The sequence below is a fragment of the Engystomops pustulosus genome, chromosome 6 (assembly GCF_040894005.1).
Source record: "Engystomops pustulosus chromosome 6, aEngPut4.maternal, whole genome shotgun sequence".
Taxonomy (NCBI): domain Eukaryota; kingdom Metazoa; phylum Chordata; class Amphibia; order Anura; family Leptodactylidae; genus Engystomops; species Engystomops pustulosus.
Genome location: NC_092416.1, coordinates 10444535 through 10470182, shown reverse-complemented (window position 1 = coordinate 10470182; position 25648 = coordinate 10444535). Strand labels below are relative to the sequence as shown.

The 25648-nt window shown below is 51.3% G+C and overlaps 1 protein-coding gene across 2 annotated transcripts; it reads left to right on the top strand.

Moving 5' to 3' along the window:
* The first annotated feature begins 2774 nt into the window (after window positions 1-2774).
* On the top strand, window positions 2775-24853 carry LOC140134562 (uncharacterized). 2 transcript variants are annotated; one of them, XM_072154961.1, is made up of 16 exons: window positions 2775-2933; window positions 9833-9923; window positions 10009-10109; window positions 14326-14558; window positions 14860-15007; window positions 15096-15251; window positions 15330-15444; window positions 15773-15843; window positions 16787-16921; window positions 17756-17929; window positions 18658-18718; window positions 19444-19598; window positions 20651-20793; window positions 21728-21819; window positions 22501-22564; window positions 22748-24853. In XM_072154961.1, exons 1-15 carry the CDS (start codon window positions 2856-2858, stop codon window positions 22515-22517), a joined length of 1770 nt encoding a protein of 589 aa, XP_072011062.1. In that variant the 5' UTR covers window positions 2775-2855; the 3' UTR covers window positions 22518-22564; window positions 22748-24853. The 2 variants fall into 2 exon arrangements, with proteins under 2 accessions (XP_072011062.1, XP_072011063.1); XM_072154962.1 differs by having other exon boundaries at window positions 2838-2933; window positions 22501-24853.
* Window positions 24854-25648: the final 795 nt, after the last annotated feature.

The window sequence follows — 25648 nt, the reverse complement described above, 5'->3', positions numbered from 1 at the left end:
ACCCGGCGGTCACGTGACCGCCGAGTCTATGGAGCCGGCAGCCGCGCCGCTCAGCTCCTCTATGCATCGCGCTCATTCAGCGCGATGTAGGGAGGATCGGAGAAGGGAGAAGCGGTAACGAACTGCATCTCCCTTCTCCCTAGAGTCTCCGGGTGTCTCTGACACCCGGAGACCGGGTCCTGCTCCCGCGATCAAAGACGTCGCTGCAGACTCCGGACCTGCACCCGCTGACGTCTAAAGTCAGCGGGCGGTCCAAGAGGAGTTAATAATCGTCTCCATAATAATAAAAATAATAACATTTATAATAATAATAATAGTTTCAATAATTAACATAAATAATCTGTGAGAACATCCCTCTCTATCAGTGCAGTAAGTCTGTGTCACAGTGTAACAGTGGCAGATAACACTTCTTACTTACCAGAAATCCTCAGCTCTGTATCACTGGGCTTATAGCTCAGTTAGTTAAGCTCCTGTCTATGGTGCAGAGGGTCCCAGGTTTGAATCTCAGCCTATGCAAAACTTTATTTAATTTAATTAAATAAAGAGCTTGTGTCTGGGGAAGCCCTGGAGACCATATATGGACAGATACTGATCTGCACCTGATGACGTGGTCCTTGCTCTCCGCTAAGCCGACGCTTCTCTGAAAAGGATTCCCTCCCGATGTCTGCTATGGGGAACCCTAGGAGATGCAGTGACCATATATGGACAGATGCTAATCTGCACCTGATGACGTAGTCCCTGCTCTCCGGCTAAGCCGACACTTCTCTGAAAAGGATTCCCTGCCCGATGTCTGCTCTGGGGAAGCCTAGGAGATGCAGTGACCATATATGGACAGATGCTGATCTGAAGCTGATGACGTGGTCCCTGCTCTCTCCGCTAAGCCCGATACTTCTCTGAAAAGGATTCCCTGCCCGATGTCTGCTCTGGGGAACCCTAGGAGATGCAATGACCATATATGGACAGATGCTGATCTGCACCTGATGACGTGGTCCCTGCTCTCCGGCTAAGCCGACACTTCTCTGAAAAGGATTCCCTGCCCGATGTCTGCTCTGGGGAACCCTAGGAGATGCAGTGACCATATATGGACAGATGCTGATCTGCACCTGATGACGTGGTCCCTGCTCTCCGCTAAGCCGACACTTCTCTGAAAAGGATTCCCTGCCCGATGTCTGCTCTGGGGAACCCTAGGACATGCAGTGACCATATATGGACAGATGCTGATCTGCACCTGATGACGGGGTCCCTGCTGTCTCCGCTAAGCCCGACACTTCTCTGAAAAGGATTCCCTGCCCGATGTCTGCTCTGGGAAACCCTAGGAGATGCAGTGACCATATATGGACAGATGCTGATCTGCACCTGATGACGTGGTCCCTGCTCTCCGCTAACCCAACACTTCTCTGAAAAGGATTCCCTGCCCGATGTCTGCTCTGGGGAACCCTAGGAGATGCAGTGACCATATATGGACAGATGCTGATCTGCACCTGATGACGTGGTCCCTGCTCTCTCCGCTAAGCCGACACTTCTCTGAAAAGGATTCCCTGCCCGATGTCTGCTCTGGGGAACCCTAGGAGATGCAGTGACCATATATAGACAGATGCTGATCTGAGCTGATGACGTGGTCCCTGCTCTCTCTGCTAAGCCGACACTTCTCTGAAAAGGATTCCCTGCCCGATGTCTGCTCTGGGGAAGCCTAGGAGATGCAGTGACCATATATGGACAGATGGTGATCTGAAGCTGATGACGTGGTCCCTGCTCTCACCCGACACTTCTCTGAGAAGGATTCCCTCCCGATGTCTGCTCTGGGGAACCCTAGGAGATGCAGTGACCATATATGGACAGATACTGATCTGAAGCTGATGACGTGGTCCCTGCTCTCCGCTAAGCCGACACTTCTCTGAAAAGGATTCCCTCCCGATGTCTGTAGAAGCCATTTTGTACTGTGAGTTCTGGCTTTCAAAGTATTTACTATGCGGACACAGCGCCGGGACACAGCGGGACCTGGGGGGAGAATCCGTGACAATCTCATAGCAGCCTGTGACGCAGGGCAGAGGTAAGAAAAACGGGACTTTCCCGGCAAAATCGGGACGGTTGGGAGCTATGCTAACACATCTCTGTAAATATCAAGCGAAAAAGATTCTGACTTATGGGAGGAGCAAATAACAGATACACAAAAATGAGAATGAATATTATGGGACCAGAATCAGCTTCTTAGGGGATGGGTCCTTTCTGCTGCTTTCAATCTGCCCTTTTAGGACCTTTGGAGGACCTTCGAAGGTCCTGAAATGGTTCTTGTGCACATGTGAATTGAGAGCAGGAACAGATATACAAGGATTTCATGGGTGAAGGTCCTTCCCTGTATAATATTTGGGTTGGTGGTCATGCGCCCCAGGATACTGGCCAAGCTAATGATATTATAATCCACTACTGACAGGAGAAGTTATTATGGCTACAATGATGACATCACGATCATGTGACCCCCTACAGCCAATCCATGGCAAGCGGGAATAGTCACATGATCATCGCAGAACATCATCGCATCTTTTGGTAAACAGCTCTTCTATCCCTCATGTCACTTCCAATATGGCCCCATTACTGGAAAAATCTCACAAATCAGCTGCGCCCTTCAGGTCTTCAACAAAATGGCGGCCAAAGCCTCCTGCGTTTGACATCACGTACCAGCGCCCTAGCAACGGTCTCCAGGGAACGCTCCCGCGGCTTTCGAATTGGAGGACGCGTTACTATAAACAGTGACAGGCCGTGACGTCAGCGTACAGGGCGTGGTCTGTACCCCTGCTAGAAGGCTGAGGAGCCCCCGTCCCCGCCCCTTCACTTTCCCTCTGACAGGAAGACGCAAGATGGCGGCGGCTGACGGGGACGACTCTCTGTATCCCATCGCCGTGCTCATAGACGAGCTGCGCAATGAGGACGTTCAGGTGAGGAGCGGGACCGAGACCGGTACCGGGGGAGCACTGCGGCCTACACACCCGCCCGCAGCCCGGACACACTGCTGAGGGAGCGGGGCATGCTGGGACATGTAGTCCTGACAGGAGGCGCCACCATTACTATGTGTGTGACGTATCTAACCTCGGGAGCTGAGATACACATCACACAGGATTAGATGCACAGCTCAGCAGTATCACACAGGAGGGGATTAGATGCACAGCTCAGCAGTATCACACAGGATAGGATTAGATACACAGCTCAGCAGTATCACACAGGAGAGGATTAGATACACAGCTCAGCAGACAGTATCACACAGGAGAGGATTAGATGCACAGCTCAGCAGTATCACACAGGAGGGGATTAGATACACAGCCCAGCAGACAGTATCACACAGGAGGGGATTAGATACACAGCTCAGCAGACAGTATCACACAGGATAGGATTAGATACACAGCTCAGCAGACAGTATCACACAGGAGAGGATTAGATACACAGCTCAGCAGACAGTATCACACAGGAGAGGATTAGATACACAGCTCAGCAATCAGTATCACACAGGAGAGGATTAGATACACAGCTCAGCAATCAGTATCACACAGGATAGGATTAGATACACAGCTCAGCAATCAGTATCACACAGGATAGGATTAGATACACAGCTCAGCAGACAGTATCACACAGGATGGGATTAGATACACAGCTCAGCAGTCAGTATCACACAGGATAGGATTAGATACACAGCTCAGCAGACAGTATCACACAGGATAGGATTAGATACACAGCTCAGCAGACAGTATCACACAGGAGAGGATTAGATACACAGCTCAGCAGACAGTATCACACAGGATAGGATTAGATACACAGCTCAGCAGACAGTATCACACAGGAGAGGATTAGATACACGGCTCAGCAGACAGTATCACACAGGATAGGATTAGATACACGGCTCAGCAGACTGTATCACACAGGAGAGGATTAGATACACAGCTCAGCAATCAGTATCACACAGGAGAGGATTAGATACACAGCTCAGCAGACTGTATCACACAGGAGAGGATTAGATACACAGCTCAGCAGACTGTATCACACAGGAGAGGATTAGATACAAGGCTCAGCAGACTGTATCACACAGGAGAGGATTAGATACACGGCTCAGCAGACTGTATCACACAGGAGAGGATTAGATACACGGCTCAGCAGACTGTATCACACAGGAGAGGATTAGATACACGGCTCAGCAGACTGTATCACACAGGAGAGGATTAGATACACGGCTCAGCAGACTGTATCACACAGGAGAGGATTAGATACACGGCTCAGCAGACTGTATCACACAGGAGAGGATTAGATACACGGCTCAGCAGACTGTATCACACAGGAGAGGATTAGATACACGGCTCAGCAGACTGTATCACACAGGAGAGGATTAGATACACGGCTCAGCAGACTGTATCACACAGGAGAGGATTAGATACACGGCTCAGCAGACTGTATCACACAGGAGAGGATTAGATACACGGCTCAGCAGACTGTATCACACAGGAGAGGATTAGATACACGGCTCAGCAGACTGTATCACACAGGAGAGGATTAGATACACGGCTCAGCAGACTGTATCACACAGGAGAGGATTAGATACACGGCTCAGCAGACTGTATCACACAGGAGAGGATTAGATACACGGCTCAGCAGACGGTATCACCATGAGTATTTTTGCCGTGGTCTCTACAGTGTCACTATCTCTGCTTGCTGTTGGTGAACATAGGATTATACTTCCTAGTAGAGGATGAGAACCGGCAGAGCCGATGCTTCTTGGAGCTGAGGGTTCTGCGCAGTGTGGACAGGGCAGGTGATGACACTGAAGCGGATCTCCAGCTGTTAGCAGTGATGTTATCAGTAGGGTCAGTGAAAAGTTCTGCAATGTCACTATCTCTGCTTGCTGTCATGCAGACTGATGATGCTGCGGCTCAGTCACAGTAATCTGAGGCCTAGAGAGCAATGACAGAAAGCGGAGCTCCCGATTCTGAATGATATGGTGATTGAGTCTCCCCGTGAGCGGGCACAGGTATTACACGCTGGTCGCCCGGCTGTGTGCAGTGCTCCAGTCCTCGTGTCGCTGCCCCCGGTGGCAGCCGGCAGCACTGCAGTCTCAGTCATGTTCTCTCCTCCTAATTTTGCTCTGTATAAACCTCAATGATTTGTCACCGATCAGTGGGCGGGTCCAGGATAGCGTGTTACCATAGTAACCAGTGACTTTCCGGCAGGGATTCATTCTCCTTATTTTTAGTTTTTCTCCCTTTGTCGTGTATTTTCGGGATAAGATTGGAGGTTACTCGGCGCCCGGGTGGATAATGTTATACTGTGTGCATTACATCTGTGGGGTCACCGCAGCTTCCAGACCTAAGATGTGAGAGATCCCAACGCTCCCCCACGTTATGGTGTATATGTACGTGTATATGGAGGGCTTACACCCCCTGCCCCTGCTGACCCCTGTGATTGGTGCCGGCGCCAGGTCTTACCCCTTTGATTGCCGCCGGCAGTTTGTGGGCGCCATGACGTCATTGAGGAGCGACAATCTGTCGCCATGACAGCCTTGAGTCTTATAAGGCCCAACGCTGTCTCACTGCTGTGGATCTGTTACAATGTGCAAAGTTTGCCCTACTGTAATATGGTTGGAATAAATAAGACAACCTAGGGTTAAAGTACCCCCAGGGGGGTCTGCAAAATGTTAAAAAACAAATTAATAAAACCTAAAAGTTCAAATCATCCCCCCCTCATCGACGAATCAAAAAATGTCTGTGCTATAATAACGGTTATTCCCGGCGTTGGACTTCGTGGCGCCCAAATGTCCTAATGTTCACCATTTTGGCAAAATATAAAGAATTTTATAAAAAGGCAGCAATGAAACCGTCATCTCGCCCCCCCAAAAAAATGGCGCCACATGCAGCTCCGTACACAAGTATGAAATGGTTATTGGTTTTCATACATTTCTTAACACACAATAAAAGCTGTCATTTCTGTAATCCCACCAAACAAAAGAATAAAGGAGACGTGTTATTTGGGCTGCGCTGTGAAAGATACAAAGGCCACAAGAAAATGGCGTAAATATGTTACTTCACCACATTTGGAATGTTTTCCAGCTTCCCAGTACACGGCAGGGAATAATAAATAACGTCACTGAGAAGTTCTATTTGTTGCACAGAAAACAAAAAAAGGCTCTGACCTTAAGGGGTTAAATTGGAGGCCGGGTTCAGAACCTGCACTTGCATATACTGACATGATGTTCTGCCACCTCAGGGGTGGGGGGGGGGGGGGGGGCATCATGTCAGCTTATAGGTCCTATCCAGTAGCTGCTGGTCACCTGTAGGGGGCGCCTCATAGTTCTCCCAGCATCCTGGCCATCTGTAGTAACCCCCTATGGAGCTGTGCCCCTCCCAGGCTGCTGGACCCTGGTGTTGTGACTTCAGGACCTGACCCCTAGGTGATGCCTGGGGTCCTGTGATGCTTGTTCCTTACTTTATGCCCTTGATGATTCCTGCAGCCATTGTTAATCCCCTGGATACTCAGACATCTCCTGGGGTATTGGGGTAATAGGGGGGTATTATCTGGCCCTGTGTGTCCAGTGTGAGGGGTTTGGGGGTGATAGGGGGGTATTATCGGGCCCTGTGTGACCAGTGTGAAGGGTTTGGGGGTAATAGGGGGATATTATCGGGCCCTGTGTGTCCAGTGTGAGGGGTTTGGGGGTAATAGGGGGGTATTATCGGGCCCTGTGTGTCCAGTGTGAGGGGTTTGGGGGTAATAGGGGGATATTATCGGGCCCTGTGTGTCCAGTGTGAGGGGTTTGGGGGTGATAGGGGGGTATTATCGGGCCCTGTGTGACCAGTGTGAAGGGTTTGGGGGTAATAGGGGGATATTATCTGGCCCTGTGTGTCCAGTGTGAGGGGTTTGGGGGTGATAGGGGGGTATTATCTGGCCCTGTGTGACCAGTGTGAGGGGTTTGGGGGTAATAGGGGGCTATTACCGGGCCCTGTGTGACCAGTGTGAGGGGTTTGGGGGTAATAGGGGGTATTATCTGGCCCTGTGTGTCCAGTGTGAGGGGTTTGGGGGTAATAGGGGGTATTATCTGGCCCTGTGTGTCCAGTGTGAGGGGTTTGGGGGTGATAGGGGGCTATTACCGGGCCCTGTGTGACCAGTGTGAGGGGTTTGGGGGTAATAGGGGGCTATTACCGGGCCCTGTGTGACCAGTGTGAGGGGTTTGGGGGTAATAGGGGGTATTATCTGGCCCTGTGTGACCAGTGTGAGGGGTTTGGGGGTAATAGGGGGTATTATCTGGCCCTGTGTGTCCAGTGTGAGGGGTTTGGGGGTAATAGGGGGTATTATCTGGCCCTGTGTGTCCAGTGTGAGGGGTTTGGGGGTAATAGGGGGTATTATCTGGCCCTGTGTGTCCAGTGTGAGGGGTTTGGGGGTAATAGGGGGCTATTACCGGGCCCTGTGTGACCAGTGTGAGGGGTTTGGGGGTAATAGGGGGTATTATCTGGCCCTGTGTGACCAGTGTGAGGGGTTTGGGGGTAATAGGGGGTATTATCGGGCCCTGTGTGACCAGTGTGAGGGGTTTGGGGGTAATAGGGGGGTATTATCGGGCCCTGTGTGACCAGTGTGAAGGGTTTGGGGGTAATAGGGGGTATTATCTGGCCCTGTGTGACCAGTGTGAGGGGTTTGGGGGTGATAGGGGGGTATTATCTGGCCCTGTGTGACCAGTGTGAGGGGTTTGGGGGTAATAGGGGGATATTATCGGGCCCTGTGTGACCAGTGTGAGGGGTTTGGGGGTAATAGGGGGATATTATCGGGCCCTGTGTGACCAGTGTGAGGGGTTTGGGGGTGATAGGGGGGTATTATCGGGCCCTGTGTGACCAGTGTGAGGGGTTTGGGGGTAATAGGGGGATATTATCTGGCCCTGTGTGTCCAGTGTGAGGGGTTTGGGGGTAATAGGGGGCTATTACCGGGCCCTGTGTGACCAGTGTGAGGGGTTTGGGGGTAATAGGGGGTATTATCTGGCCCTGTGTGTCCAGTGTGAGGGGTTTGGGGGTAATAGGGGGGTATTATCGGGCCCTGTGTGACCAGTGTGAGGGGTTTGGGGGTAATAGGGGGATATTATCGGGCCCTGTGTGACCAGTGTGAGGGGTTTGGGGGTGATAGGGGGGTATTATCGGGCCCTGTGTGACCAGTGTGAGGGGTTTGGGGGGTATTATCTGGCCCTGTGTGTCCAGTGTGAGGGGTTTGGGGGTAATAGGGGGGTATTATCGGGCCCTGTGTGACCAGTGTGAGGGGTTCGGGGGTAATAGGGGGATATTATCGGGCCCTGTGTGTCCAGTGTGAGGGGTTTGGGGGTAATAGGGGGGTATTATCGGGCCCTGTGTGTCCAGTGTGAGGGGTTTGGGGGTAATAGGGGGATATTATCGGGCCCTGTGTGTCCAGTGTGAGGGGTTTGGGGGTGATAGGGGGGTATTATCGGGCCCTGTGTGACCAGTGTGAGGGGTTTGGGGGTAATAGGGGGATATTATCGGGCCCTGTGTGTCCAGTGTGAGGGGTTTGGGGGTGATAGGGGGGTATTACCGGGCCCTGTGTGACCAGTGTGAGGGGTTTGGGGGTAATAGGGGGATATTATCGGGCCCTGTGTGACCAGTGTGAGGGGTTTGGGGGTAATAGGGGGATATTATCGGGCCCTGTGTGACCAGTGTGAGGGGTTTGGGGGTAATAGGGGGGTATTATCAGGCCCTGTGTGTCCAGTGTGAGGGGTTTGGGGGTAATAGGGGGTATTATCTGGCCCTGTGTGACCAGTGTGAGGGGTTTGGGGGTGATAGGGGGGTATTATCGGGCCCTGTGTGACCAGTGTGAGGGGTTTGGGGGGTATTATCTGGCCCTGTGTGTCCAGTGTGAGGGGTTTGGGGGTAATAGGGGGATATTATCGGGCCCTGTGTGACCAGTGTGAGGGGTTTGGGGGTAATAGGGGGATATTATCGGGCCCTGTGTGACCAGTGTGAGGGGTTTGGGGGTGATAGGGGGGTATTATCGGGCCCTGTGTGACCAGTGTGAGGGGTTTGGGGGTGATAGGGGGATATTATCGGGCCCTGTGTGACCAGTGTGAGGGGTTTGGGGGTAATAGGGGGATATTATCGGGCCCTGTGTGACCAGTGTGAGGGGTTTGGGGGTAATAGGGGGATATTATCGGGCCCTGTGTGACCAGTGTGAGGGGTTTGGGGGTAATAGGGGGATATTATCGGGCCCTGTGTGACCAGTGTGAGGGGTTTGGGGGTAATAGGGGGATATTATCGGGCCCTGTGTGACCAGTGTGAGGGGTTTGGGGGTAATAGGGGGATATTATCAGGCCCTGTGTGTCCAGTGTGAGGGGTTTGGGGGTAATAGGGGGATATTATCGGGCCCTGTGTGACCAGTGTGAGGGGTTTGGGGGTAATAGGGGGATATTATCGGGCCCTGTGTGACCAGTGTGAGGGGTTTGGGGGTAATAGGGGGATATTATCGGGCCCTGTGTGACCAGTGTGAGGGGTTTGGGGGTAATAGGGGGATATTATCGGGCCCTGTGTGACCAGTGTGAGGGGTTTGGGGGTAATAGGGGGGTATTATCGGGCCCTGTGTGTCCAGTGTGAGGGGTTTGGGGGTAATAGGGGGGTATTATCGGGCCCTGTGTGCAGTGTGAGGGGTTTGGGGGTAATAGGGGGATATTATCGGGCCCTGTGTGACCAGTGTGAGGGGTTTGGGGGTAATAGGGGGATATTATCGGGCCCTGTGTGACCAGTGTGAGGGGTTTGGACCCTATAAGTCTCATGTTCTGCTCCGGATGTTCTGATTGGCTTTATTTCTTGTCTTGCAGCTTCGCCTGAACAGTATTAAGAAGTTGTCCACCATCGCCCTGGCCCTGGGGGTGGAGAGGACCCGCAGCGAGCTCCTGCCCTTCCTGACAGGTAGGTGGGCAGCTGGAGGAGACGTGAGGATGTTTTTGTGTAGTTTTGTTCAGTGTCGGTGATTGTGTCTGACTTGTCGCTGCAGATACCATCTACGATGAGGATGAGGTGCTGCTGGCCCTGGCAGAACAGCTGGGGACCTTCACCTCCCTGGTCGGGGGGCCCGAGTTTGTGCATTGCTTATTGGTAGGTCCTGGGGGAGACGAGTGCCCCCTCCTGTGTATGTGCTGTACCTGTGACCGGGTCTGTCTTGTAGCCCCTCCTGTGTATGTGCTGTACCTGTGACCGGGTCTGTCTTGTAGCCCCCTCCTGTGTATGTGCTGTACCTGTGACCGGGTCTGTCTTGTAGCCCCTCCTGTGTATGTGCTGTACCTGTGACCGGGTCTGTCTTGTAGCCCCTCCTGTGTATGTGCTGTACCTGTGACCGGGTCTGTCTTGTAGCCCCTCCTGTGTATGTGCTGTACATGTGACCGGGTCTGTCTTGTAGCTCCTCCTGTGTATGTGCTGTACCTGTGACCGGGTCTGTCTTGTAGCCCCTCCTGTGTATGTGCTGTACCTGTGACCGGGTCTGTCTTGTAGCCCCCTCCTGTGTATGTGCTGTACCTGTGACCGGGTCTGTCTTGTAGCTCCTCCTGTGTATGTGCTGTACCTGTGACCGGGTCTGTCTTGTAGCCCCCTCCTGTGTATGTGCTGTACCTGTGACCGGGTCTGTCTTGTAGCTCCTCCTGTGTATGTGCTGTACCTGTGACCGGGTCTGTCTTGTAGCCCCTCCTGTGTATGTGCTGTACCTGTGACCGGGTCTGTCTTGTAGCCCCTCCTGTGTATGTGCTGTACCTGTGACCGGGTCTGTCTTGTAGCCTCCTCCTGTGTATGTGCTGTACCTGTGACCGGGTCTGTCTTGTAGCTCCTCCTGTATATGTGCTGTACCTGTGACCGGGTCTGTCTTGTAGCCTCCTGTGTATGTGCTGTACCTGTGACCGGGTCTGTCTTGTAGCCCCTCCTGTGTATGTGCTGTACATGTGACCGGGTCTGTCTTGTAGCTCCTCCTGTGTATGTGCTGTACATGTGACCGGGTCTGTCTTGTAGCTCCTCCTGTGTATGTGCTGTACCTGTGACCTGGTCTGTCTTGTAGCCCCTCCTGTGTATGTGCTGTACCTGTGACCGGGTCTGTCTTGTAGCTCCTCCTGTGTATGTGCTGTACCTGTGACCGGGTCTGTCTTGTAGCTCCTCCTGTGTATGTGCTGTACCTGTGACCGGGTCTGTCTTGTAGCTCCTCCTGTGTATGTGCTGTACCTGTGACCGGGTCTGTCTTGTAGCTCCTCCTGTGTATGTGCTGTACCTGTGACCGGGTCTGTCTTGTAGCTCCTCCTGTGTATGTGCTGTACTTGTGACCGGGTCTGTCTTGTAGCTCCTCCTGTGTATGTGCTGTACATGTGACCGGGTCTGTCTTGTAGCCCCTCCTGTGTATGTGCTGTACCTGTGACCGGGTCTGTCTTGTAGCTCCTCCTGTGTATGTGCTGTACATGTGACCGGGTCTGTCTTGTAGCTCCTCCTGTGTATGTGCTGTACCTGTGACCGGGTCTGTCTTGTAGCCCCTCCTGTGTATGTGCTGTACCTGTGACCGTGTCTGTCTTGTAGCTCCTCCTGTGTATGTGCTGTACCTGTGACCGGGTCTGTCTTGTATCCCCTCCTGTGTATGTGCTGTACCTGTGACCGTGTCTGTCTTGTAGCCTCCTCCTGTGTATGTGCTGTACATGTGACCGGGTCTGTCTTGTAGCTCCTCCTGTGTATGTGCTGTACCTGTGACCGGGTCTGTCTTGTAGCCCCTCCTGTGTATGTGCTGTACCTGTGACCGGGTCTGTCTTGTAGCCCCTCCTGTGTATGTGCTGTACCTGTGACCGGGTCTGTCTTGTAGCTCCTCCTGTGTACGTGCTGTACCTGTGACCGGGTCTGTCTTGTAGCTTCTCCTGTGTACGTGCTGTACCTGTGACCGGGTCTGTCTTGTAGCCCCTCCTGTGTATGTGCTGTACCTGTGACCGGGTCTGTCTTGTATCCTCCTCCTGTGTATGTGCTGTACATGTGACCGGGTCTGTCTTGTAGCCCCTCCTGTGTATGTGCTGTACATGTGACCGGGTCTGTTTTGTAGCCCCTCCTGTGTATGTGCTGTACCTGTGACCGGGTCTGTCTTGTAGCCCCTCCTGTGTATGTGCTGTACATGTGACCGGGTCTGTTTTGTAGCCCCTCCTGTGTATGTGCTGTACCTGTGACCGGGTCTGTCTTGTAGCCCCTCCTGTGTACGTGCTGTACCTGTGACCGGGTCTGTCTTGTAGCTCCTCCTGTGTATGTGCTGTACATGTGACCGGGTCTGTCTTGTAGCCCCTCCTGTGTATGTGCTGTACCTGTGACCGGGTCTGTCTTGTAGCCCCTCCTGTGTATGTGCTGTACCTGTGACCGGGTCTGTCTTGTAGCCCCTCCTGTGTATGTGCTGTACCTGTGACCGGGTCTGTCTTGTAGCCCCTCCTGTGTATGTGCTGTACATGTGACCGGGTCTGTTTTGTAGCCCCTCCTGTGTATGTGCTGTACCTGTGACCGGGTCTGTCTTGTAGCCCCTCCTGTGTACGTGCTGTACCTGTGACCGGGTCTGTCTTGTAGCTCCTCCTGTGTATGTGCTGTACCTGTGACCGGGTCTGTTTTGTAGCCCCTCCTGTGTATGTGCTGTACCTGTGACCGGGTCTGTCTTGTAGCCCCTCCTGTGTACGTGCTGTACCTGTGACCGGGTCTGTCTTGTAGCTCCTCCTGTGTATGTGCTGTACATGTGACCGGGTCTGTCTTGTAGCTCCTCCTGTGTATGTGCTGTACCTGTGACCGGGTCTGTCTTGTAGCCCCTCCTGTGTATGTGCTGTACCTGTGACCTGGTCTGTCTTGTAGCTCCTCCTGTGTATGTGCTGTACCTGTGACCGGGTCTGTCTTGTAGCCCCTCCTGTGTATGTGCTGTACATGTGACCGGGTCTGTCTTGTAGCTCCTCCTGTGTATGTGCTGTACCTGTGACCGGGTCTGTTTTGTAGCTCCTCCTGTGTATGTGCTGTACCTGTGACCGGGTCTGTCTTGTAGCTCCTCCTGTGTATGTGCTGTACCTGTGACCGGGTCTGTCTTGTAGCCCCTCCTGTGTATGTGCTGTACATGTGACCGGGTCTGTTTTGTAGCCCCTCCTGTGTATGTGCTGTACCTGTGACCGGGTCTGTCTTGTAGCCCCTCCTGTGTATGTGCTGTACATGTGACCGGGTCTGTCTTGTAGCCCCTCCTGTGTATGTGCTGTACCTGTGACCGGGTCTGTCTTGTAGCCCCTCCTGTGTATGTGCTGTACATGTGACCGGGTCTGTTTTGTAGCCCCTCCTGTGTATGTGCTGTACCTGTGACCGGGTCTGTCTTGTAGCCCCTCCTGTGTATGTGCTGTACATGTGACCGGGTCTGTCTTGTAGCCCCTCCTGTGTATGTGCTGTACCTGTGACCGGGTCTGTCTTGTAGCTCCTCCTGTGTATGTGCTGTACCTGTGACCGGGTCTGTCTTGTAGCTCCTCCTGTGTATGTGCTGTACCTGTGACCGGGTCTGTCTTGTAGCCCCTCCTGTGTATGTGCTGTACATGTGACCGGGTCTGTCTTGTAGCCCCTCCTGTGTATGTGCTGTACCTGTGACCGGGTCTGTCTTGTAGCCCCTCCTGTGTATGTGCTGTACCTGTGACCGTGTCTGTCTTGTAGCCTCCTCCTGTGTATGTGCTGTACCTGTGACTGGGTCTGTCTTGTAGCCCCCTCCTGTGTATGTGCTGTACCTGTGACCGGGTCTGTTTTGTAGCTCCTCCTGTGTATGTGCTGTACCTGTGACCGGGTCTGTCTTGTAGCCCCTCCTGTGTATGTGCTGTACATGTGACCGGGTCTGTTTTGTAGCCCCTCCTGTGTATGTGCTGTACCTGTGACCGGGTCTGTCTTGTAGCCCCTCCTGTGTATGTGCTGTACATGTGACCGGGTCTGTCTTGTAGCCCCTCCTGTGTATGTGCTGTACCTGTGACCGGGTCTGTCTTGTAGCCCCTCCTGTGTATGTGCTGTACATGTGACCGGGTCTGTTTTGTAGCCCCTCCTGTGTATGTGCTGTACCTGTGACCGGGTCTGTCTTGTAGCCCCTCCTGTGTATGTGCTGTACATGTGACCGGGTCTGTCTTGTAGCCCCTCCTGTGTATGTGCTGTACCTGTGACCGGGTCTGTCTTGTAGCTCCTCCTGTGTATGTGCTGTACATGTGACCGGGTCTGTCTTGTAGCCCCTCCTGTGTATGTGCTGTACCTGTGACCGGGTCTGTCTTGTAGCCCCTCCTGTGTATGTGCTGTACATGTGACCGGCTCTGTCTTGTAGCCCCCTCTAGAGAGCCTGGCCACCGTGGAGGAGACTGTGGTGAGGGACAGGGCCGTGGAGTCTCTGCGCGCCATATCCCATGAGCACTCTCCTGCGGACCTCGAGGCGCACTTTGTGCCCCTGGTGAAGCGTCTGGCCAGCGGAGACTGGTTCACCTCCCGCACATCGGCCTGCGGACTGTTCAGCGTCTGCTACCCCCGCGTCTCCAGCACCGTCAAGGCCGAACTGAGACAGTGAGTAACTTCTAGGTTCAGTTTTATGGGTTCGTGCACAAAATTTCTCTAATTTTACCCCAAAAGTCATGAGTAGTAGCGGGAGACCCCACACCAGTCATCACTACGGGGCGGCCTCCACTTGATGATGATGATCTCCACCCCCTGTGGAGTTGATCGGCAGGAGGGTTGTATAGTGGACAGCGCCTTCTGCTTCCGGTTTTCGGGATTCATGGGGGCCCCAGCACGGACACCCCAACCACTCAGCAAGTTACAGGATATCGTAAAAATTTTTTCAAAAATGTCTTGTTTTCCTCTCCAGACACTTCCGTAACCTGTGCTCGGATGACACCCCCATGGTCCGGCGAGCCGCCGCCTCCAAATTGGGAGAATTTGCCAAAGTTTTGGAACTGGAACATGTGAAGAGCGAGATCATCCCGATGTTCTCCAATCTGGCCTCCGATGAGCAGGTATTACACCCCGCTGGTCTGTCGGGGGGGCTCCGGCTACATACCTCTCGTATATATATAATAAGCCCATTTACGTGTGATTTCCCAGGATTCTGTGCGGCTGCTGGCGGTGGAGGCTTGTGTGAACATTGCTCAGCTGTTGCCGCAGGAGGAGCTGGAGCCACTGGTGATGCCCACCCTGCGCCAGGCTGCCGAGGACAAATCCTGGAGAGTCCGCTACATGGTGGCAGACAAGTTCACTGAGGTAGGTGACCCCTCCAGGATGTCTGCGGCTCCATCATCTCCCCCTTCATCTCTGATGCCTTGTCTTGTCCCATCTCAGCTCCAGAAAGCTGTAGGCCCGGAAATCACCAAGACGGACCTGGTCCCTGCTTTCCAGAACCTGATGAAGGATTGTGAGGCTGAAGTGCGAGCGGCGGCTTCCCACAAGGTCAAAGGTAAAGTCCTGGTTACTGCGGCTTCTCATAATGATAAGAAAAAGTCCCTATAGATAAGAAATACAACCTACAGAGATACTTATCATAAACTTCCAGTGGATATGGTCTGTCCCTGGTGATGTGATGGACGGGCATAAGCGTTATATCAGGTCACATGACCTCTTACAGTAATCCTGTCCTGAGCCGCCTGCTTTATCATAATATTTACCACTTGTGGCCACTAGAGGGAACTGCAGCCACACACACAAGGGAATGGCTACAAGTCTTATAACGTTAGAGGAATGACGGCTCTTATGGATCAGATCCAATATCTTCTGTTCTTTTGTAGAGTTCTGTGAGAACCTGTCCCCCGACTGCCGGGAGAACGTGATTATGACCCAGATCCTTCCGTGTGTAAAGGTAATGTCATCCTCTTCTCTTATTACGTATGTAAGATGTATGAAGACGGCTCCAGCACCCATCACCAACAGGTGTTAACCGTTTAGTTGCCACAATAAAATCCGTCTTAAGAACAGATTGTCGCCCTCTGCGGTGTCATCAGGGGGAGGGACGAACCTTTCCCATGAAAGTCCAAGAGTCTCTGATTCCCAAATCTGTCACGGTCCAGTATGTGTAACAGTAGCAAGGCAGACGCTTACAGATCCGCAGTACAATTATCATGCTATTGGTCTCTATAGTGTTAGTGATCAGACCCCCTAGGGAACAGGTACCCGGGGGGGGGGGGGGGAGCCAAAAATACAATATAAAACAATTTTAATTTTCCTTAATTTAAATGGTCATTAACATGTTGGGGGTCGCTGTGTCTCAAAATGCTCGACCCATTGGAATATAAACAGATTATTCTCGGCAGTGATCCCTGTGCCGGACAATAACCGCAGATAATGCGGTGAATCTTTGTACAAAAGATTATAATTTCTTTTAATACAATTAACAAAAATTTCAAGTATATATTTATATTTATTATCTCTGTGATCCCCAAAGAATAAAGGGGAACGTGCAGTGAAAGATGTAAATCCGGAGGCCACAAGAAAATGGCGCAAAAGTGGGGGGTTTTTATATGTCAATGTCACCTCATCTAGAATCTCTTTCCCGCTTCCCTGTACATGGGATATTTCAGGAAGAGCAATTTGTTACACATAAAACAAGCCCTCGTACAGCTCTGCACATGGAAAAATTAAAAAGTTTTGGATTGGGGAACAAATGGAAACCGTCTGCGTCCTGTGAGGGTTGTCCAGGGTGATGCATGTAGCGGGTCCGGTCTCCTCCTGTCAGACATCACGTTACATGTGTATTTCCGTACCATCACATTGTGTCGCTGATTTTTCTTTCTTTATGACGTTAGGAGTTGGTGTCTGACGCCAACCAGCACGTGAAGTCAGCGCTGGCCTCGGTCATCATGGGCCTCTCTCCTATCCTGGGGAAGGACAACACCATCGAGCACCTGCTGCCCCTCTTCTTGGCTCAGCTGAAGGATGAGGTGACTACATGACGTCTGCACACGGCTCCTCTCATCCTGGGCATCAATCAGGCTGCGGGGAGGGGGCCCGGCGCCTGTGTGTGTGGCTGCCGGGAGTGGGCCCGGCGCCTGTGTGTGTGGCTGCCGGGAGTGGGCCCGGCGCCTGTGTGTGTGGCTGCCGGGAGGGGGCCCGGCGCCTGTGTGTGTGGCTGCCGGGAGGGGGCCCGGCGCCTGTGTGTGTGGCTGCCGGGAGGGGGCCCGGCGCCTGTGTGTGTGGCTGCCGCGAGGGGGCCCGGCGCCTGTGTGTGTGGCTGCCGCGAGGGGGCCCGGCGCCTGTGTGTGTGGCTGCCGCGAGGGGGCCCGGCGCCTGTGTGTGTGGCTGCCGCGAGGGGGCCCGGCGCCTGTGTGTGTGGCTGCCGCGAGGGGGCCCGGCGCCTGTGTGTGTGGCTGCCGCGAGGGGGCCCGGCGCCTGTGTGTGTGGCTGCCGCGAGGGGGCCCGGCGCCTGTGTGTGTGGCTGCCGCGAGGGGGCCCGGCGCCTGTGTGTGTGGCTGCCGCGAGGGGGCCCGGCGCCTGTGTGTGTGGCTGCCGCGAGGGGGCCCGGCGCCTGTGTGTGTGGCTGCCGCGAGGGGGCCCGGCGCCTGTGTGTGTGGCTGCCGCGAGGGGGCCCGGCGCCTGTGTGTGTGGCTATTGAGTCTATTCAGTCTCTGAGAGGATCCACATTTACAAGCTGCTGTTTGGTGGGGGGTCAGATGAGACGGCGCACACATAACCCCTTCCTGTCCGGGCTATGGGGGGGGGGATTCTATGCTTGGGGGCTCAGCCGCTTTATTTTCCCTGGTTTGATCTCTCTGCAGTGTCCAGAAGTGCGGCTCAACATCATCTCCAACCTGGACTGTGTGAACGAGGTGATCGGCATCCGGCAGCTCTCGCAGTCGCTGCTGCCCGCCATCGTGGAGCTGGCGGAGGATGCCAAGTGGCGGGTGCGCCTGGCCATCATCGAGTACATGCCCCTGCTGGCCGGGCAGCTGGTGAGTGCTTCCAGAGAGCAGAGCTGTTACTCCTACACCACCAGCACCATACACAAGGTGGCGCCCTTCTGTCTGAATCCAATGTGCTTAGAGCCTCCTGGTAGATGGATGGGTGCGCAGGGTTCGGGGGTCTGGTCCCAGTGATCTCCTATGGTAATGGCCGCAATGTCTCAGCCTCTTGGGTTGATGCCTTTATACCAAAGTCTAGCACTCGGGGGCTTGTAGGTACTTGGCTTCTCCATTATTTTTATTTACTTGTGATTTTGATACTTGTAGAAATGTGGTAATGACGAGATCCACTCGCTTCGCTCCGGGTTTGGGTTTGGGTAGACTCCAATGCCAAACCTGCGGCTGATCGAAGGCAAAGTAATGGGCGACACTGTCCTGCATCGCACCGTCCCGGATAGACCCCTCCTTACACTCTGTGCTGTTACCTGTAGGGGGAGCTGTGCACTCCCTCATCTCTAAATAATGATAATCTATCTCTATATATCACCACCATATTCTGTAGCACTTTACAAATCATAGGGGACATATACAAATATAATACTACAAACCGAGTACAATGGGAATGGGGGCCCTGATCACAAGAGCTTACAGTCTGAGGATGAGGGGTTACACAAGAGCTTACAGTCTGAGGATGAGGGGTTACACAAGAGCTTACAGTCTATGAGGATGAGGGGTTACACAAGAGCTTACAGTCTGATTGTTGTGTGATCTCGTTGCAGGGTGTGGAGTTCTTTGATGAGAAGCTGAACTCTCTGTGTATGGCTTGGCTGGTGGACCATGGTAAGACGTCTCTACACTTTAGGAAACCAACCTCCTTGCTCTTCTCTTGCAGAGGATGTCCCTTTTCAGAAGATGTTCATGAATGGAGATTAGAAGTCTGGGGGGTTATTATTTAGGGCCCCTGATGATCGCAGCATTTCACATCCGTGTGGGGCGGGATGTGGTAACTTGCAGACAGCGTTCTCCTGATTGATTGTCTCAGAAGTACGATTAAGTCCATGGAGTGTAAGACTTGGGGCCCAGAGGGGTCAGAACCCCAGTGAGGCCTGACCCCTGGTTCCCTTGTTCTACTAGTACATTTGGTTTCTGGGACTGCACCTATGAAGATGTTCTGGACAGTCACATTGTGGCCTCCTCAGACCTCGGGAGGTCCCTTTGTTTATCATTCCCGGGTCCTATGACTGGGCTTGTACTTGATGGGGGCCTGGATTGTAGTTTAGCGGTACAGATCATGTAATATTCCTGAATCTGGCATTGGGAGTGCACTGGGTGCTGTCACCTTCAGGTGTGAGACCATGGAGCACATGAAGGCAAATAAGATGGGAACATTGTCTTAGAGAGGACCACAACCTCTCTACCATAATGTAGGGCTCCTTCCCAGAATTGGGGGCACCTTTTGAATTTTGTTGCTTTCCCCTCACAGCTGGGGTTAGTTCAATTCACGCTGACGTCTCCCTGTGCTCCTCGTCTGCCGTTTCTAATCTCTTCTCCCTTTGCGTCTCCAGTCTACGCCATCAGAGAGGCGGCCACCAGTAACCTGAAGAAGCTGGTGGAGAAGTTTGGTAAAGACTGGGCCCAGGCCACCATCATCCCCAAGGTGCTGGCCATGTCCAATGACCCCAACTACCTGCACCGGATGACCACCCTGTTCTGCATCAATGTAAGTCACAGGCCGGAGCTCCCCCAGGGGTGTCCTGTTATAGATTGGGGTGTGCTAGTAACAGCAGGGCAGGATAATGGACACCAGGCACTGCACAGAGCACAGCAGTGTCAGGACATGTATAGTTCTACGGGGCATTATTTTCATTTATTTTAATTTTAATTTTTTTTGGGGGGTGAAATGTCCTACTGATGAACTTTTATTAACCCTTTCTTTAAAATTGATTTTTTTTAAAATGAGCGCATATGTGACTTTTTCCCCCCCTACTAACAGTGAATTATTATGTGAACTTTTTGGCTCAATGCAGCGATGCCAAGCACCACAGCACCAAGTTAGTTTTTGCTTATTTTTTTATTTTTACCTTCATTTGCATCATGAAATCCTTTTGAGGAAGAAGAAAAAAAAACTTTTTTTTTTTTTTTTAACTATCTTCTAGGAGTCGTCTTTTGAAATTTTTGTAAATGTAGCTGTGTGAGGGTTTTTATTATTTTTAATCGCGTTTTCGATCATTTTTGTGTGATGAATGATTAAAAAATTTGGGCAGTGTTTTTCTTATTTTGTTAAAAATACACGGGATCAAAAAAATACTATTACTATACTAAAAATATACGGGATAAATACTATTCTAGTTTTTGCGTGTGGAAGTACAAAATGCGCGTCCTTATTGCTGATCATTTCTTATGAGGCCACTAAGACAATGCTGTCCATGTTTGTCTGCAGTGTGTAAGGGGTTAAACACCCAGGACAGGTGCTGAGGCTGTGATAACATAACCCAGAAGTCTCTGCAGCGGCACCCAAACTTTTGTAAAAACCCTGCGCATCAGAAGAACTGGCCTGAATGGCCGCCGTAAAAACCACCTATGGGGGTCGTTGAAGAGTTAAATCCATATTTCACAGTCCTGCTGCTACTAACACACACATCTCCAAGGAATATACATGCTGTAGCTTGTGCATGGTGACACATAGGATACAACATGGCTGTAGGCTCCTATTTGGGGCGGAGGGGGTTGTGGCGCTTCTCCTGTAACCGTGATGGTGATTTCCGGCTGCAGGTTCTGTCGGAGGTTTGTGGGCAGGAGATCACGACCAAGCACATGCTGCCCACCGTGGTGCGGATGGCCGGAGACGCCGTGGCCAACGTGCGCTTCAATGTTGCCAAGTCCTTACAGAAGATAGGACCCACCCTGGACAACAGGTAATGTCCCTGCAATGCATCACTGTGCAGTAATAACCTACAGGGGCGGGGGTTACACAGGGGCGTTATGGTCTCCTTCAGATCAGCAGGCCCCGGCATCGTCTTATTCATGGCCTATGATACAGACATAAGACGTAATATATCCCTCCAGGTCACATGCAGAGGCGCAGCAGGGACAGAGATGTTGGGGTTTGGTGAATCATGTCTCCCCCTGCTGCTGCAATGGCCGCCTAGTTACATCCCAGCACATCAGACCTGCACCCTGGGTGATGGCTGCGCCGCATAACTTCTCATAATATCTACATAAATTGTCAGCTCTTCACCAGGTGGAGTGATGGAAGCTGCTTACACATGTCATCAGAACCGATATATATTTATCACTCATTCATAAGTCAATATACAGGCATAGACCTACAGGAGCAAAATTGGATATCCCCATTCTAGCTGAGAGTCCTCGATCTCTAGATAAGCTAGCACGGTCTCTATGTGAGCTTCTCCTTCCTCATCCACACATCTGTGGGTCCTCTGCCCAAACCCCATCACACCCCCTTGATGACTTCTTGTACAATTGTGTACGTGATGTTATGGCCAGACTCCATATCAAACGTGATGTCATCACATCCGGTCCTACAGGGCCAGGGGGACCACTACCTACAGGACCAGATGTAGTCCAGCTTTGCTCTAAGGTTCTCCATGCATGTAAAATTTTTGCAAGTCGTCAGTGCAGCTCTGTGTATTCAGCTCCTGACCCTTCTGTGACAGATGAGGGAAGGACAAAAGGCCATAATGAATGTGAACGTGCCCGACCCTTTACAGCTAAATTTTGAATCCCCCCCCCCCCCTCCTACCAAGGAGGACAGTCACTTCAGATCTATCGATGATCGAATAGTTACACGACAGTCTAATATCCGCTCCTTCTTCCTTGCTCTCGTAGCACTCTGCAGAATGATGTGAAGCCGGTTCTGGAGAAGTTGACCCAAGACCAAGATGTAGACGTGAAATACTTTGCACAGGAAGCACTGACAGGTACGTACATACTGATGGCTCATCAGGATAGACCTTCGGCATCTGATCACTGGGACTCAGAGGCTCTGATCCTGCAATAACAATATGTCTTGGCTACTTCTGGGTGCAGGAAGTTGTACAGAGGACGGTATCTAATGTAGAAAGCTCCTTCAACTGCATAGGGCCTGTGCCAGGGTGATGCAGCTTTGCTTCTGTTAAAGGGGTCCTGTCAGATCAACTAGCACGTAACTAAACCCATCTTCGATAGCTGCGGTTTTAAAGTAGTACAACTATCCCTATATTGTTCCTCCCCATGCCTGTAGATGTATGCAGATGTCCGATCACCGTCCGAGTGGAGTCTGGCATATTCATGTCCTTCCTGCTCAGCTTCGCCTGCTGGAGGTGCGCCTGAGCCAGAAGAACATGAATGTGCACAGATGGAGTCAACTTTACGAATGGACTGTAGAGTTTTACATGTATGTGGAGGAACAATATAGGGATAGTTGCGCTGCTGTATAATAGCAGTTTTCAAAAATATGTGTAGGAGAGTTTCTGCCAGGTTCCCTTCAAGGTTCTTGGCTGCTTCTGCTGCACTCCCACAGATCAGATACTTTCATACTTATGTAAAAATTTCCCAGCGTCTCAGAAATCCCCTGTAATTTTACAGTAAAGGTCACTAATAGTCTTCTTTCTTTTTTCCAGTGCTGGCTTTGGCATAAGAGAACCCATTTTCCGAAGCCCATGGTGACCCTCCGCCTCCCCTGGGGTGACTGATACATTTTTTGTTTTCTCTTCTGCACGACTTCCACTCACATTGTGCTGATGTCGCCACATCGTACCCCCCCACCCACCGTCGGTTTGGTCCTACCCGGTGGTGTTAGGTGTCTCCCACAGCCTCCTGGAATCTCTGCTACCTACCTATTTTTTATTTTTTTTTTCTATTTTTTAGAGCTTGAACCTTTACTACAAAGCAGTCGTCGGTGGCCGTGGCTTTTAACTCTTACTATGCTGTTACTCTGTCCAAAAAAACGACTCCGAAGGGGATCATTATGTTTATATCGAGTGCCAGGAATAAATTGTGTATTACCGAGAAGGGAATACGGCAGCTTATAATTTTTGTGAAATATTTAGCTTTTTAGGTCCTTAGTTAGTTATTCCTGCACTGTACGCTCTGTGTTAATAATGGTCGGGCGCCCTGAGGGTGATGCAGCTGGGGTCGAGCTTCCAGCATGGAAGTCACGGTAGCACGAGCGCGGCAGCAGATGCACCGACCGTTGGAAGCCGAACACTAACTGCGACGAAGCTGCCTGCCGCCGCTTATCCGTCATCCGATAACACTATATCACCATAGACCTTCGCCATCCAAGCTTTTCTTTTTCTTCCTCAAAACAAGTGTAGTATCAATTGTTAAACTAAAGTCTACAGTCAATGGAAACTCTTTCAAAGACATCTAAATTTTTTGAACTTGCTCCGAAAGTTTGAATTGAATGACCTTGAGCGTTAATCGGTTGAGCTGCCTCGAATTGTAAAAGTTGCATTAATAAAGACAACCATTCGATTCCAGATGTTTCGTTTTTGGTTGCGTCTTGTGTTTGCCGCTTTCGAACACGAAGACACAAGGAAGACAAAGAATTCCCAGCGTCCACCATCTACAACAAACCTTGAGCGCTTCTCGTAGAACAAGACCAATGGAATCCTAGTCAAAGATGTTGAAGACTTCCCTCCAGGAGGACAGATGCGTTGTGGTTGGGCTTTGACCAGTCATGGAAAACACTTGAGTGTCGGCATTGGAGTACCGACCCCTATTTTTCCTTGCATGGACCAGAATTGTACTCATTGGCCTGGAATGATTTGGAAAGTCCTATCTTAACACTTGGTCTTCGAAAGACCGTCGCAAGAATTTAGGGTGTCTAGATCACAGGAATTTTTGAGCAGAAGATTTCAGGCTTGACAGGACCACAGGAGGACGTCTGGTTGATCACACTTTCTCCTTTGTTGGTAGCAGCAGTGCTGTGAAAAAATAAATTTATTCTATGGTCGTAGCCTCTTTAAGTCTACTGGAGGTGTGTCTTCACACTGCTGTGCTCTTAGCTCTACACAGCCTTTCCTCTCTGCTCTGAATGACTGCTCTCGTATGGAAAGAGGAGCCTGATTCAGCATATACGCAGAGGGCAGTGGCTGCGGAACAGTTGCGAGCACAACAGTGTGAGGACACTCCCCGAGTGCACCTGGTAGAGCTACAAACCTGGAACAAAAATAGATTTTTCATTAGCTTTTCACGACGGCTGCCCAACAGGTTCTGCAGTTTTCTTTCGATTTGAGCGATTAAAAGATTTCCTTTTTTTAACAAATGCACGGTAAAACCTAATAACAAATCAAAATTTCGGTCCTTGGAAAATCTTCTCTAGTTCGAGGATCTTCTAGGGGCCGGTCGACCAGGAAAGCGTTTACTGGAGTGAATCTAGAACCGTTGCATTGAATTCAACGTGGCACGTCCAGTAGTTGTAAGTTCATAGGTCGGGTCCTAACCGAAGCAAAACTTCTGTCTCTTCTTTTTGTGTGGAGATGGGAGACAACTTTGCAAAAATTTTGTAAGTAAAGAAAAAAAAAAGTAATGCTAAAAAAAAACTTAAATTTTAAAATTGTGGTATGCACCTTCTTTATGGCTGTACGATGTCACAGCCCGTTGCCAAATTGGAACTGGAATTTGTAGAGCGTGGATTGTGGATTCACACTGGATGCCCCACGTTATTATATCACATTGTTAACCGCCCCCACGTTGCATGGTGTGAAAGCTACAGAAATCCGGATGTCGGACAGAAGCTCGTTGTCGAGAAGTGATTAGCCTTCACCTAACTCTTCGCTTAACTGACGCTTGACGCTTGTTGTCGTCTTGTCCGACTCTGCAGTGTTAAAAGGCCCCGCGCTTGTTTATCGATATGAGCTTCTTGTCGTCTAACATCTGTGTTTGCCGATTGTGACTCGGGTAAAATAATGACCTGTAAATGCAATTTGTATAAATAAAGTTTTAACGGAAAACTTATTAATCCACTAACACTGATCTGGTGCATTTATGAATGTGTGTGGTGTTTTTTTTTTTTTTTTAGTAAAATATTTGAGAAACTTAAATTTTTACCTAAAGGAGGATGGTCAGATCTATATAGACATGGTAGCTGTCCTGTTCTGACTGATTATATTGGCTCATATATCCCTCGTATTTCGTGGATTGGACACTGGTGCTGGCAGTCCTCGGGTTCCTGGAGTGGACACTGGTGCTGGCTGTCCTCGGGTTCCTGGAGTGGACACTGGTGCTGGCTGTCCTCGGGTTCCTGGAGTGGACACTGGTGCTGGCTGTCCTCGGGTTCCTGGAGTGGACACTGGTGCTGGCTGTCCTCGGGTTCCTGGAGTGGACACTGGTGCTGGCTGTCCTCGGGTTCCTGGAGTGGACACTGGTGCTGGCTGTCCTCGGGTTCCTGGAGTGGACACTGGTGCTGGCTGTCCTCGGGTTCCTGGAGTGGACACTGGTGCTGGCTGTCCTCGGGCTCCTGTTTAGGCATCTGTCCCATATTGAAAACATCATTACTGTATAGACAGCGATACCCGGAATCATAGATTACAGATTTGGAACATGCAACTGATATAACAGTCCGTATTATAGACCAAGTAGGATCTTGTCTTGTATCAAGTAGTATGGACTCTTGTGATAGGGATGTAATATTACCACTATACAAGGCATTGGTTCGGCCTCACCTGGAATATGTCGTCCAGTTCTGGGCACCGGTCCATAAAAAGGATGCCCTGGAGCTGGAGAGGGTTCAACGTAGAGCCACAAAACTGATAAGGGGTATGG

Excerpts from the sequence above, each read along its gene's own strand:
- LOC140134562 (XM_072154961.1), top strand. The coding sequence starts at position 2,856 with ATGGCGGCGGCTGACGGGGACGACTCTCTGTATCCCATCGCCGTGCTC. Across the intron at positions 16,922-17,755 it reads TGGCTCAGCTGAAGGATGAG|TGTCCAGAAGTGCGGCTCAA; the intron begins GTGACTACATGA and ends ATCTCTCTGCAG. Across the intron at positions 20,794-21,727 it reads GGACCCACCCTGGACAACAG|CACTCTGCAGAATGATGTGA; the intron begins GTAATGTCCCTG and ends TTGCTCTCGTAG.